Genomic DNA, 14,966 nt, shown 5'->3' with positions numbered 1-14,966 from the left:
GCTGCATCATCTGCCATGGCCAGTGGCGGCTGCATTCAGCCCGTGGGCCACATGTTGCTTGCTCATGACATGGGGAGTAGGGAGGAGAGGCTGAACACAGAGTCTGTGCCAGCGTCTCTGTGTGCCTTTTGGGCTCCTCCGTGTACTAGGCGTCCTAGCTGGCCCTTCTTGAGCGTTTTAAACCCAGTTGAACCAAGAGCTGCCCCGAAGACACACACGGAGTCCCTTAACATTAAGAACAAAATCATCCTACTAACTGACATAGATCTTTTTTCCTGGCAGAATGGTCACTTCAGTACAAAATAAAATCCTTCCTGTCTGTATAAGACTGTTGCTCTGTACTTTGTTTCACCCAAAGATTCAGCCAACGCTGATCCCTGTTTGCATGTCTTTGTGACTCTGCAGAAATGTGAATCGTTTGGATCATTAGAAGCACGTGCACAGGATTTTTCTCCAAATAGATGAAACTGGAGTAGCTAGTTTAGCTAATTGAAACCCGTTTGTTCCATATTCACTCTTACTAATCCAGTTCAGAATTGCATCCCATGCACTGGCATAAAAAGCCTGCTCCCCCCCCCGCCCCTTTTGTTTTGCTCTTCAACTAACCTGATTGGATACAGAAGGGCATTATCTAGTCTTCATTAACTGACTTAGCATTTGTGCTCCAAGGATCTGGGTCTAACTAGGTGCCTCTGTAACCAGCCTGTGTGTTAGAGCATGGGTTGCCATGGACAGAGGTGGAGCATGTGTGTCATGACGTGTGGATTCCCTGGGCAAGCTGGCCCACTCCTAACACTGAGCCTGGACTCAGGGGTTTGGAAGTGAGCTCCCAGCCTGAAGGTGTTTGGCAGAGGGAAGCAATCAGTATCCCTTTTCTGCCCACCTTTACCTTTCTCAGGTCACACCAGCCACCAGATTGTACCTCACAGGGGCAGCCCACATGCCATCGCATGGCTTGTGTGGCTGCCATGCCTACTTACATCCAAACCGGCCTTCCACTTGCTGCTGTTATGCCAAGTCCAGCTTTCAGCGGAAGCCCTTTGGCCCTGCTGTTCATGGTGGCCACATGGTAGTGGAATGGCAGACCTGCCTGTTGCCAGCCTCCTCCCACCAGCCTTCAGAGCTGTTCTCGGTGTGCTCAGCCTTTTCCCCGCTCCTCGTTGAATTTGCGCTTTAGCGTGTCGATTTTATTCCCTGCAGGCTCAGATACTCGTGTGCAGAGCGCTCTCAAACATCCTGCTGCTGCCATGGCCAAACCTCCCCGAGACTGAACAGCAGTGGGCCATTCGCTCAACTAACCATGCCAGCTTAATCTCTGCCCTCGCCAGGGATTACCGCAGCCTGAAATCCAGTGCCATCTTGCCCCAGAGGAAAATGCAGCAGGATGATAGTAAGTCTCCCCAGCTACAGGCCTCTGCTAGCAGCTGCTCTGCAGGCACTCAGTAGCCCTGCCTGAGGGACTGGGACGGTTAGCAGCTGGCCCAGCATGCTGGCCTTTGTAGGCGTGGATTGGGACCACAAGTTCCAGGACACAGCTGCTCAGCATAGCCGCTTCTTACATCCTCACACTTGATTGGTGATTAACCCTTACTTACCGCCTACAAGTAACACTAAGATCTTGACATCCTCCTTGGGTGCAGTGGGGTTGCTAGGAGTTATTAGGACCTGCCTCAGATTCTTTTTGCTGCAATCTAGAAACTGCTTGTGGTGCACCAAGTAGGTGAAGTGCATCTCCCAGCCTACATGCTGCTGTTGTAGGACCCATTATGGTACTGTCTCTGTGTTTTCCCAGAGAATTACTTTATCTTCCTATAAAACCATGGAGTGTCTGGGGTTCTGAAGGAGATGGTGCAACTGGCAAATATCAGTGGAATTTCCAGGTTCTCAAGTGTGTGTGTGTGTGTGTGTGTGTGTGTAAAATCAGGAGAGTTCAATTTATAGTTTAAATGAATCCAGTCCTTAGTGAAAAGTGACACATGCAAGAAGTTACAATTTCCAGACAAGTAGCCATGTTACTCTATTGCAGCAAAAATAAGGAAGGGAGTCTTCCTAGCTCCTTAAAGACTAACAGCTTCATTCTGGCACAGTCTTTGGGGACTGCAGCCCAGCTGCATCAGCTGCATGCAGTATTATGAGGAGCTTCAGGTTCGTATAAAGTACAATACATACTTGCCATCTGGGACTATTGGGTGAGGTTTAATAAATCAAATAAATAAATATACCTACTGTAATCAGCAAGAAATTAATTCTTTTTTCCTCCTCCTCCCCGACAATAAATTAACTCTCTGGGTTCTATGAGAGGAAGGGCAGCCACAAATGTAAAAAGAAGGAAACCCTCCATAATGCTCCCAGCAGCTAATGCAGAGTCCACAACGGCGTGTGCCCGAATGAATAGGTTCTCCTTACATGAAAGGCGATGGAGGGGGGAGGGGCTGACAGATTTGGCGCAGATACTCTTTGCTTGGCCAATAGGATGCTCTTTCCTTGAATCAGAGAAAAGCACATTCAAAGAATACACATTCCTGGGCAGTCGGATTTTTATCGCTACATATTTCTGCTGGCTGACCTAAAGTGCTGTCCTAAATGTTTGAAATCCTCTCCCTGATTGTTGTTTATACTGGGGATGTAAAATGAGAATTTCATGGGAAAGAAGAATTAGGAGATAATGCAGCATCCCCTGGAATGCAGTAGGAGCATCCAGACATCATAATGCCGACTAGCTCAAAAGCTCCTGGGGCATTGCACAATGGCTCCTGCTTGTATGAGAGAAGTGAGACACTCAGCCAAGCTATGTGAAATGTGTAAGCGTGTGCACGTGTGCCTTTAATGATCACTAATACAGACCATCAAAGATTACTAATTGTAGCTTTGATGTTTAGAACCACGCAGATACCGGACCTCGTTGGTTTAAGTGCCCAAGGAGGGCACTTGTGCTCTGGCCATTGCAGCAGTTGTACAGCCTTGCGCAGCATTTCCCAGACTTCTGGAGCCTGAGGCATGCTGCTCCTGCGCTTGAAACTGAGCGCAAACTTCCTTTTTACACAAAGCTAGCGAAGAAGTTAGCGCTAGCCGTTTTCAGGGTGTGTAGTTGTTCTTGGAAAGATGGGGCAGTCTGACGGGCTGCAACAGGTGGCTGGGAGGGACCAAGGACAGGGCAATAAACCGTGGAGACACCGTGGGCAACCTCTTCTGGGCTGAGAGTCCTGGGCTCACGGTAGCCTTTGCCTCCCGTGGAGCCCTCACTGTTCACAAGCAACAGCTGGGGAATTTCACTGTCCCACCTCTACCTCTTCCTGCTTTTGCGGCAACCAGAACCCCAAGGGCAAATGTTGAATGTACCTTTTTGATTTTGCAGCTAAAGTTATTATCCATCAGACACTTAGTGTCTTGGAAGATATCGTGGAGAGCATCTCTGGAGAAGCCACCAAGTCCCGTCAGATCTGCTACCAGTCGCTGCAGGAGTCTGTGCAGGTCTCACTTGCCCTCTTCCCAGCTTTCATTCACCAGTCAGGTATAACAGCAGGTCCATCCTCACTGGCACGAGTAATTCATAAACTCTTGAGTTCAGGACTCCTGTGGGATTGAACTGCCCCCTCCCCCGGTCCTGTCAAGACTCCCCCAAGTGCTGCCCTGCACTCAGCCCCTCTCAGCAAGAGATCCTGAGAGACTAAGTCGCTCCCTGGGCTGCCACGTCACCCACATGCACCCATCCGGTGCACTGAGCATATTCATAAGTGGTCCAGACGGGGGCCTGCATGTCACTGGGCAGGCTCGGCTTCTGAGCCTCTTCCATACTGAGGGAAAAGGGAGACCCTCTTGAATGCCTGCAGAGCAGAGGAGTCAAACATGCAGCTTTCTTGTGTTGCATGTGCCAGCTACCAGAATCCGTTGACCGTGATCTGCTCTTGCTTGTTTCATCAGGTGGAAACAGGTAGAATTTATAGCCCTGTGCCTTTCCTTGAGACGTGGAGAGCAAGCTCTCTGTTGTACAGTCTGTTGTACAGTCTCCTTTCAGACCTCGATGGCAGCACAAAAAAAGGAAAGCAGGTCATTTAATTTTGAACAAAAAATACATTCTGCGGAATCAATTTATGTATTTACATTTAAAACTGTCTTTGTGTATTTGCATTTATATCACACCCTGGAGACCACAGAGTTGGAGCCAACAAACAAGTGGCTTGAGCCAGCGAACATAGCTGCGTACATTTCCAGATATCACATCCAGTATCAACAGTCATTTGTATATAATGATATACAACCCTAACCCTTCTCCGTAGACAAAAGGGATCCTTGAACACTGATAAACATCAGTAAATGAGGACAGGGTTATAATCAAAACTGTCATGATAGGAGACAGGTTGTGTCTTTCAGTAGGACTGGTGCAATTCCCTCCATGCAGCTTGTTGGATTGTTGGCCAAAGATGCAACTCTAAATTAAGTCTGCAGTGCCAACCTTTCTCACAGAGGGAGCATTGCAATCAGTAGAATTTTGGGACTGCTCCACTGTTGAGGCCCAAAGCACACTAGCTTTCTGGAAGGTCCCAGTCATTGCACGTATTGTCCGCTTGGGGTTTGTGGGTGTGTTTGTATATATGGGTCAGTGGGGGTGGGACGACTTGGTCCTCCTGTTGTTTGGCATACAGTTCCCATCAACCTAAGCTGTGCGGCCAGTGGTGAGGGATCATGGGAGTTGTAAGCCAAACATCTGGCAGGTTGTAAGTTGGCCACCTGTCATTCGTAGTCTTCGATGCAACATCTTTTATGGTCCTGTTTAAGAGACGTATTCCTTCTACTTCTTGCCTTGCCAATGCCATTGCAAGAAGCCACTACAGTTTGATATAAGTCCTTCCAAATCTAGTCTGCCGTTTGCCATGGGGCTCAGTGTGTTTTTACCCTGAAGATCCTTTGTTAGCAGCTCCCTGGCTCCTGAAAGGGGAGCTAAGACGTCGGGCCCAGGGCATTGGCTGTGTGGTGGGGAGTCTCCCTCTGAGGCCCGAGCCTCAAATAGCACAGGGGACCGCTGTCCAGGAGGAGCAGCTCATCAAAACATTGCAGCTCTGTTAATGTTTCCTCTTTTGGCTCCTCCATCTCCTTGTTTTCAGATGTGACAGACAAAATGCTGAGCTTCTTCCTCACCCTGTTTCAAGGGCTGAGGGTGCAGATGGGCATGCCTTTCACTGAGCAGGTCATACAGACTTTCCTCAACATGTTCACCAGGTAATCCGCCCCTCCCTCCATCACGTAGCTTTCAGTTTCTTTAGCGCTGAACTTCCACGGCTAATACGGTGCATAGCTCCCCTCTGAGGCAAGAGCACGGCCGGGGGGATCCACCCTTTGTCCTCTCCTTTTGCTTGGTTGCACACTCTGCCGGGGAGCTTGAGGCTTCCCTGAAGTCACTGTGCTTGTGTGTGGTGCCCTAGAGAGCAGCTGGCGGAGAGCATCCTGCATGATGGGAGCACCGGATGCCGAGTGGTGGAGAAATTCCTGAAGATCCTGCAGGTGGTGGTGCAGGAGCCGGGCCAGGCGTTCAAGCCCTTCTTGCCCAACATCATCTCTCTCTGCATGGAGCAAGTCTACCCGATCGTGGCTGAGGTAGGTCCACCTGGGTGGGGGCTGAGTGGCCGATGGAAGTCTCCAGAGGGGGGAAAGCAGAAACCTCTGCAGGGCTGCATGATAGCTTAACTCAGGCAAAGGTGTAAAGCAGGAGTGTTCCTTCCTTCCTGTGGGCCAAATGTGAAGATGCTCTCGGGATGGGGAAGCACGTTCCAGCAGGGATGGGCGAGGAGGGAACCCAGGCAGAAGTGGAGGGGTCAACATACTGGCAAGTGGTGTTCCTGCCAGCAGCTAAACCTTAGGAGAGGCATTCAATTATTGTAGAAATGTGGGAGAAAACAAGCAGAAGCCAGGAAACCACCCAGCAGGTGGTGGTCATGTGAAAGGGAACAGAGCCAGGGGAACTGCAGAGAGGCGGCTTCCCGCTCCCTTCCCGCCAGGCAGGGTGGGTGAGATTCCACACCCCTGCCCTGCCCTGCCCTGCCCTGCCCTGCCCTGCCCTGCCCTGCCCTGCCCTAAGAGCCGCGTCGTGCTGCCGGTGCACCGCTTGGCTCATGACCGACTCCATGAACTGACTCCACTGATGTCACTGATCTTGAGACCATGTCAGGCGATGGCTTACCGGTGGCTCATTTCACACACCACAAGACCAGTGGCAAGGAGCACACAGGTAGCAACCGACTTGCATCAGCATTCTAAGTGTTAGGAAAACATTGGTGCTAATACTTGTTGTGCTGCTTCTGTATGGGAAGAAGCCTATTGAATCCAAAATTCAAATAATCTGTGTTTTGAGGGTAAAATACAGTTTAAAAATCAGACTTCTTTTTGTTTTAATTAGCATACTCCTTAAAGGAGCAAGCTATTTTCCATTGGGTACTGCCTGAAATTAACTGGATAATTAGGTGCTGCTTATGCTACGTCACAAACCGTTGAACAATAATGCCCTTCTGGCCATGTACCTTGGGCTGTGTTTGACTACAAAATCCATTCAGATGAGGACGTGTTTTTTCCTTCGTCCTCAAGCGATCTTCTCCTGATGTGAAAGCAGAGCTGTTTGAGTTGCTTTTCCGAGTCCTCCATCACAACTGGCGGTACTTCTTCAAGTCCAGCGTTCTGGCCAGCGTCCAGAGAGGGGTCGTGGATGAGCAGATGGAGGACGAAGCCCAGTTCGGTGCCATTATGCAGGTACCTGAGTAGCAGTTGGCCAGTGTCGCTGTGCCCAGGCACACCTGCTGGATTAAGTGGGCTTTCCTCTGGTTCGGCAGGGTGATTGTGTGTGCTCTTAAAATGCTTCCCAGATTTTTGCCATACCGGGCAATTCGTGGACCGCTTTAATTCCACGGCACTTCTCCCTTTCTTTCCACTCTAAGTGGTGAACTCTCTGTTACCTTTTCAGCAGGACATTACAGAGAAGCCAGGTTCTTCACTGTCTTTTTCACAGTGGTTGATTCCAACCAGGTGCTTCTGGCCCTTGGCACAAGCATCTGGGTCATGGCCTTTGGAAAGAGGCTCCTGTTTAATGTTCTGCGGATGTTCTCCCACCTCCAGCCAGGCTGCCACTGAGGTCACGGTCCAGTCTCTGCCCTTCGTGGGCCATTCGCTGTTTTTGTCTCACACCCTCGGCTGGTGGTTTGAGGAAACTGGAGCAGACCTTTTCCTCTGATGCTTTGATCCTCTCCTTCTGACACCTCAATCTGTTTTGGATCAGGGCCATTGAATGAGGGCCATCTCTGCTTCTTTTGGTTGCATAGTTAGAAGACTGGTCTTTGTCCCCAGAGCCAAGGAAGTGAGATTTTACACCCAGAAAACAGCTCAGCCATGAGATGATGGACTGGCTCCTGTGCCCCCAGTGTCAACTAGCTTCCGCGTCTGCCTTCTTCAGAGCCGTTTCCCCACTGCAAAACTTAGCTGGTGCTGAAAATGCTGCAAGAGAGTTTGTCCCATGGCTTGGTTGGGCTTGGCTTACGCTAGTGCTGGGAACTCTTCATACCTTCCATGTGGCAACATTGTCATAGTTGGGGAACCGGTGCTGTGAACGCCGTGTAGAAGGAGCGTCCCCAAGTGAGCCCAGGAGCTGCCTGGGAAGAGGAGCAACTGGCACTTCTATCCCATGCTTCCTGGCACTTGCTCAGAAACCAAATGGGGAACGCACCCATTGTCTCAGTGTGGCTGTCCTGCGTAAGGGAGTGCCCTGGCAAAGGACTGGCCTTTTGCTCCTAAGGACCGAGGCGTAAAACATTGGATGGATAGGCTTAATCCACAAAGCCTTGCGCTGCAGTAAATCTGGTTTAGTCCTACAGTGCCGCAAGACTTTTAACTGTGTGAGTGAAGGCAGCCTTGCCTGAAGGGCCTTGCTCCTCAGGGGGCAGCCCTTGGAGGAGACGCCAGGTTTTTCAAGCCTCTGCCTTCACTCTGTATCACTGTAGCTAAAAGAGTTGCAGCAGCAGCAGCCGCAGCTGCCACCACATTTCCAGGTTTTTTGCAGAGTGGACTTGTCTCACCCATCCTCCATGTTTTCTTGCAAGGGTGGTGGCATCTGCCGTGAGGATGGGGGAGTGGGGTTCTCTGGGGCCATGCTTGGGTATGTTTGGCTGCGTCACTCTGCCTGCCTGCATTGCGTGGCATGTTTGGAGCCAGCTTTCAGTCCCGGAGGACAGCTGGTCTAAGAGGCTCTCCTGTTCTGCAGGCCTTTGGCCAGTCTTTCCTGCAACCAGACATACACCTCTTCAAGCAGAACCTCTTGTATTTGGAGACTCTGAACGCAAAGCAGAAGCTGTACCACAAGGTAAGCCCCCACACTTCAGCTAATTTGGAAGAAGGGTATAATGCATGTAAGAAACTACTGAGAGAAGAGGGGCACAGCAGATGCTGAAGGCGAGAGGCTCCTGTTTTCCGTATTTGCTGTTGTCCACACACCACTGTGCTCTCATGGGTGGCCAATTACTTACTGGCAGGGCATGTCTGACTTGTATGCTCCCCTCCATGCTGACTACTGAATTGTCTGTGGGAGGAGCAGGCCCAAAAGTCTGACAAAATAGGGGTAGTGATACTATTTCGTTTTGTGAGGTGGCATATGGGAAGAGCTGCATTTCTGCCTGGGTGGAGTGCTGCTGCTTCCACAGCTGCCCTCTGACAGTTACGGCTCGCACAGGCTTTGGGCTGTGGCTGAGCCCACAAGAACCCCAGTGGTCCAGAGGGTCGGCATTCAGTGAGACTCGGGCATGCTCTGTCAGCACAGCAGGCCTATCCAGGTTTGCACCTCAGGTCCAACTTCACTGCAAGAGCTGGCCATTCTAAATCTTGCGTGAGATTGCTAAAGCAGATGTGCTCTGCTGTGGTGTAGGTATCAGTCTCTGGTAGCTCTCCATGCAAATGCTTATCTCCACATCCCTGACATTGAACTGGCACTGCACTGGGTCAGAGAGGTGAAGCATAATTCACAGAACCCTGGAGAGAGGTCTGGAGGCAGTGCTTGGCTGGAAGATCCTAGTAAGGGCAGGTTGGGCTGTATATCTTTAGTTCTCCTGTCACAGAGCATACTGAGAGATGGTTCCTTTCTCTGCAGAAAATCTTCCGGACAGCCATGCTCTTTCAGTTTGTGAATGTGCTGCTTCAGGTATTGGTACATAAATCACATGACCTCCTACAAGAGGAAATTGGTATCGCCATCTACAACATGGCCTCTGTGGACTTTGATAGCTTCTACACAGCCTTTCTCCCGGGATTCTTGGCCAGCTGTGATGGTGTGGACACCAACCAGAAAAGTGTTCTCGGAAGGAACTTCAAAATGGACAGGGTAAGGTTGGGCTGACACTTCGCGAGAGAGTCCCTCTGCAGGTTGACTGGCGCACCTCTCCCAAGCCCAGAACCACTTTGCCGGCAGAGTTGGAGGGGCCTTCCCCCTTCCGTGCCCTGTCTCTGTCGAAGTCATTTCACCTCCACCTGTGCACTGACACGCATATGTTCAGTGTACCTATGTTTTCCTTTATGAAATGGAACACCTGAGTAGATTGGTGTGAACCAGAGAGCCAGTGTGGCGTAGTGGTCAAGAGCGTGGGACTGGGACTCAGACGACCTGGGTTCTAGTCCCCGCTCGGCCATGGAGCCAACTGGGTGACTTTGGGCAGTCACAGACTCTCAGCCCAACCCACCTCACAGGGTGGTTGTTGTTGTGGGGATAAGACGGAGGAGGAGAATGATGTAAGCTGCCTTGAGCCCTTAGTAGGAAAAAAGCAGGATATAAATCGAAAAATAAATAAATAAAAATTAGTTGGGATAGAATTTCAGAAGTGTTTAACTTTTAATCAGTGTACTTTTGAAAGAGAATAAACATTTCTTTGGAACTCTTGCCCCATTTGCCCAAAAGTCTAGAGGTCCAGTGAAAGAGGGAAGGAAGCCCTCAACAAGTTTCCATGCAAAACCTCATTTTGCATCCTGCTGTGCCCTCATATGGCTTCATCCTGACACCTGGGGTGATGCCTGTTTTGTTTCGGTGCTTCTCAGCAGAAAATCTACTTTGACTTAGCTTCATAACATTTCAAGGTGCGATTTCAGGGCTTTTCAGTTTTTAAATGTGCTCAGCTTTAGTTTTGAAGCAGCTAAATGACATGGCCCCAGATGACTGAAAATGGAGCACAGAGAGCGTGAAATGCTCGCTCAGGATGGTTTCTTCTCATTCCTGATGCAATAAAACTTTTTGGACAGATGAGTTGCACTCCAACTGCACTTTGCTCCAACAGCTCGTTCTGCTGCTGCTGTGACCTGTTCTTGTTTTTCTCTCCCTCCCCTCTTCCAGGACCTGCCATCCTTTACACAGAATGTGCACAGGCTGGTCAATGACCTGCGCTATTACAGACTCTGCAACGACAGTTTGCCCCCCGGGACTGTGAAGCTATAGTACTTGGCACCAGGCGCAGGTTTGGACCCCTGTAAAGAACAGATCTGCCTCCTTGTCTCGTCGCGGCCTCTGCTCCCCCGATCTTGCCAGGCCTGCAGGATGCAGCACCTCACGCGTGGGGCACACATTGGAGCCACACACCACGTCCCTTTCTCGTTCCCTTCACACTCATCTCTGCGACTGAGTCTCCCGCAGGGTGTCTTAAGGCCGGCTGCAGGCTGTTCCCCTTGCTGGGTGTTTTTGTCTTAATACTGTGGCATTTGGTTGCGTCTGCAGGTTTCAGTGGCTGGTCTTGTGCGTCAATTATGAGGCAGAAACGCCAAAGACTACTTCAGATGTTCCCGCCTTCACATCATTCCACCTTCCTCCCTCCCCTCCTCCTCCCTCTACCTTCCCCTCGAGGTGACATCCCTGATCACCACCATTTTTGTTTTTAAATTGCCTTGAAAGCCTCCCTGTGGCCAGTGGGGTTTCTGAGAGGGATCGACAGACTGACTTCCGTTTCTTTTTTTTAAGGAAACATTTTTCTCATCATTCCATTGTGATACTAAAATGTGCTTAATGGAAATAAAAAGTGCTTACTTTGTTGTTTTAACCTGAGTTGAGCTCTGCTTAGCCACCTCAGAGGCCTTTCCAGAACTTGGGGGCTTGGGGGGGGGCAGCAGCAACAGAATTGGAAGTAAATCAGCAGGCAGAACATGCGGAAGCCACTCAAGGTATGTGAGGCTGTCTAGGTTGCTTGCTGACATGTTATCATTTACACGGAGTATGTGCCACAGCACTTCATCCACCTTTTCACTCTCTGTCACGATTATCACGGGCCTTTCTTCCAGGCATCTTCTCAGGGTAGCTTTGCCTGGGCTTCCTTACATTGTTTAATTTCTTTAGAAAAGCAGGATGGGGCAAGATAGACTGGATAAGCCATTGGCCCATGGCCATCTAGTGAGATGTGTGACTGTGTGAGCAACTTGTGGTCCAACAGGTGTTTCAGCTTACAACTTCTCGTCTGCATCAGCCACATCTGGAGGGAAACAGATATTCCATCCATGGTTTGAAAACCTAGTAGTCTTGACCAAACGCTATAAGGTTCGCCACTATTATGATTCCTCTTATTGTAGACTTGTTGGACTGGAAAGGGGTGAATCCATGTGGCTGGCATGACAGTTGAAATGTTAGGACAAGGGTCCCTAGCATGTCACACATGGGCACTTGCAAAACTTCAAAGATTGGCATTGTTGATAGACGTAGGTAGATCCAGAGCTTTTTTTGTCATAAAACGCACCGGAATGGCGTTCCGGCACCTTTTTTTCCAATGGATTTTACGAAGTGATTTTGAATTGCCTGTCAGCGTAGCAGGTCAGCAGCAAACATCATTAACATAGAAACAGAGCAAGTCAGAAGGGCCATCTAGTCTGACCTCCAGCACCAGCTGGCTCCGCTCACGACATGCCCACCATGTGCATGTCCAGCCTATCCTTGAACACCCGCACCGATGGGGCCTCAGCCACCTCCCGTGGAAGCCCATTCCACACCCTCAGGGTCCTAATATAGTGCAGGTGGATGCTTTTGTGTCTGCGCCACCTGGCTTGGGACGCTGCTCAGCTTGGGATTGGTGTGTGTGGTCATGCGCTGAGTGCTTACTGCCAGCAGCGACGTGAGTTCTGGCACCTTTTTTTTTTTTTTTTTAAAGCACTGGGTAGATCTATGCATTCATAGCATTTAATGCATATGAAATGCACACAGGTTTTCTGGCAATTATACATAGAATCCAGGGAAAGGGGACCAACGCTGCATTTGAAGGTGGGACCTGTATGACACCTGCCCAGACATCGAAAGCTCCTCAATCTCTTGCATTATCGGAGGTGAGCATTTATCCTTCCACGTCTTTCAGTGATCAAAAGAGCACGGAGAATCCATGTATGCTGACCATTTGTGAATTTGCATGAAGCAGGTGAATAATTACAAAAAAGTGTAAACGTTAGTGGATGTTTATCACTGAAAGAACTCCCTCCCAAAAAGAAGCAACTTCTGGACATGGCCAAAATATCCATTTAAAAGAAGCATCAGCTGCCTGCAATTAGTTGAAGACACAGCCTAGGATCCTTGGACGTGACAGGGAAACATCAAATTGTCCCCCACTAATTAGACGTTTTGTTGGTAGTGCCCACCAGTTTCTTAAATTCCTGAATGTGCCCATGGGTCCAAAAGAGCTGGGGACCCCTGTGTCAGGGAATTCCCAGTGACTTGAAGCTTGCAACTGTGCTGCATTGGTTCTATGAGTGGGCTATACATCTCCCCCACCACGTTATTGACATGAGTTCTGTTTGCTTTTCCATCTGGAGCCCTCGGGTGGTATTCTGTGAGGATGCAGACACCCAGGCACTCAGCTAGTGACTTTGAGAGAGAGAGAGCTTAAATGGATGAATGTGTTCTGATTTTATTTTTATTGGTAAGAACCTGTGGTGCTCTCTCCTTGCCATCTTACTCAGGTGCTCGTGTGTAGTGTCCAAGTCTGTTTTTCTTGTTTGATTTCTGTCACGTTACCGCTCTGCATAGCCCTGGCCTGATGCCGGATCAGCAGTCTTGCAAAACTGCTTGCCAGTTGAAGTAGCATGTTTACCCAGAATAAAAGTGTATGTTTTTCCTGTCAGGATCAAGGGCACAGATCTGGAAAGATGCCCAGGTCCAGCTGTTAACGCAGCTGCTTATCTCGTTTCTCCAGAGCGCATGGGCTCTGTGAAAAGTCTGCTTCAGTGTATGGATTTTGTTCTGCCTCCTGTTATGGAACGCAGGATGAGTTTCCATGGGGTTCCCAGGGGGCCTCCTATCCAGGTACTGACCAGAGCAAGACCTCCTAAGCTTCAGCAGGGTTTCTGTTTCCTATTTATTAATTTATTATACTAATGTCACAACTTTTTTCACTCGTAAGGAACCCCAGATGGCTTATGTGAACCTGGTCTGTTCCACTTTTATTCTCACAACAACCCTGAGGTAGGATAAGTTGAGGATCAGGGACACCCCCAAGGTTATCCAACGAGCTTCATGGCTGAGTGGGGACTAAAGCCCGGATCTCTGGGTCCCAGTCCAGCACACTGACTATTATACCACACTGAACCACAGTCTTGGCCTAAATATTCTTTCAGCAGGCAAAGGCCTCGCCCTGAAAAAACGGACCCTGCAGTGCTTGCAGCTGCTTGAAACAGCTGGTGCTGCAAAAGTTCTTTTTCATGGGTGTAGCTTTCAAGTTTCTGCATGAGGCACCCACCTCAATGAATGGATTGGCTACCCAAAGCCACAGCATTGCAGCTCTTGTTGGCCTACACTAAGTGTTTAAGTTCCATCTCTGGTATATAATTGCTGAATGGCTTTATTTAAGCATTGTTTCCTCTTTTCTCACTTGATGGCAAAAAGGTATAGTGTGGTGAACATCCTGTGTAGTGATTGTGAGTCTAACACATTTTCTTGTGGAGCAGCTCTCATATATAGGAAATAAAAACAAAACATGGACGTTGGTGCAAGGAGGTCACAGTCTGAATCTTGTCACCGGGCTTGAGAACCAAGAGACCAAGTGTGTGAAGTTGCGTCTGTTGAGAGCTGATGCCTGTTTGAGGTGGACGTGGGGCCCTTGCCTGAGGGTGGAAGGGCGAACAAGAGAAACAAACCGGGCAATTTTCCTGTAGGAGCAATGGCAGCAGGAGCATCTGCCACAGGACAAAGCCTCTGCCCTTGACGTGTGTCAATATTTTTCCTAGGGTCAGCAAATGCCCCACAGGTTCAGTGGTGCCATATGCCATCTGGAGTACAGCCAGTTCAGGGCTGTGGAGCAACACACTGCTTTGAGGCCTGGCCACTGCTCCTGTGCGGGCAAAGGAGGCTGGAAGACCTGGCTGACACCTTGTTTTTGCCAGGATTGGTTCCTTGGCAGCTACTGTTTTGAGAGGACTAGATGGGTCTGGGCTTTGTCCCCTAATAATTTCTAATTAGCTGTGCTGGGCTAGAGGAGCTCTGAGCTTCCATGGAATCAGGCGCCCTTGTTCCTGTGCTCTTCCTTAGGTTCCATCTGCTTAGGAGGAGAGAGGCCTTTTTTTAATAGAAGACTGTTTATTATTATTTTAGTTGAATCTGCCCAGAGCCTAGCAATTAACCTGGTTCTAAACACAATTAGCCTGGTGCTAAATATAGGCTATTGTGGCTTTGATCCCTCAGGAGTGTGTGTCTGTCTGTGACAGCCCTTGTCAGCCTTGTGCTCTCCAGATGTGTTCGGCCGCATTGTTGGCTGGAGGGGTTACAGGATCTGGAGGATGCTAAGCTGCGGGACGATGCTGTATTCCAAGGTGCAGCACTGGTTTTTCTCATCCATCTCCCTAGGACAGTAAGCGCTGTTATTCACAACTATCCTGGGAAACTAAACTATGAGGACCCAGCCCAAACTGGTGTTTCCAGCAGGAGAGTGCCCCTGTGGCTTATGGGTAATGCATAGTGGTGTTAAAAATACACTTGTAAATGCAGTGTGTGC

At 49.5% G+C, this 14,966-nt stretch overlaps 1 protein-coding gene across 2 annotated transcripts in view; it reads left to right on the top strand.

The window, feature by feature from the left end:
• The window catches only part of XPO6 (exportin 6), a 64,384-nt gene extending 53,339 nt beyond the window's left edge, over nucleotides 1–11,045 (top strand). For both annotated transcript variants that reach the window (XM_044433282.1, XM_044433281.1), the window contains exons 18-25: nucleotides 1,201–1,390; nucleotides 3,356–3,511; nucleotides 5,103–5,217; nucleotides 5,421–5,592; nucleotides 6,577–6,738; nucleotides 8,240–8,338; nucleotides 9,119–9,349; nucleotides 10,349–11,045. In XM_044433282.1, coding sequence (XP_044289217.1) covers nucleotides 1,201–1,390; nucleotides 3,356–3,511; nucleotides 5,103–5,217; nucleotides 5,421–5,592; nucleotides 6,577–6,738; nucleotides 8,240–8,338; nucleotides 9,119–9,349; nucleotides 10,349–10,450 — 1,227 coding nt within the window. In that variant the 3' untranslated portion in view covers nucleotides 10,451–11,045. The remainder of the gene's footprint in view (nucleotides 1–1,200; nucleotides 1,391–3,355; nucleotides 3,512–5,102; nucleotides 5,218–5,420; nucleotides 5,593–6,576; nucleotides 6,739–8,239; nucleotides 8,339–9,118; nucleotides 9,350–10,348) is intronic.
• Nucleotides 11,046–14,966: the final 3,921 nt, after the last annotated feature.

This window comes from Varanus komodoensis, unplaced genomic scaffold (genome assembly GCF_004798865.1).
Source record: "Varanus komodoensis strain SLA01 unplaced genomic scaffold, ASM479886v1 scaffold26, whole genome shotgun sequence".
In the NCBI taxonomy this organism is placed as follows: Eukaryota; Metazoa; Chordata; class Lepidosauria; order Squamata; family Varanidae; genus Varanus; species Varanus komodoensis.
Note: the sequence above shows the minus strand (reverse complement) of the source record. Positions and strands in the feature narration are given on the sequence as shown.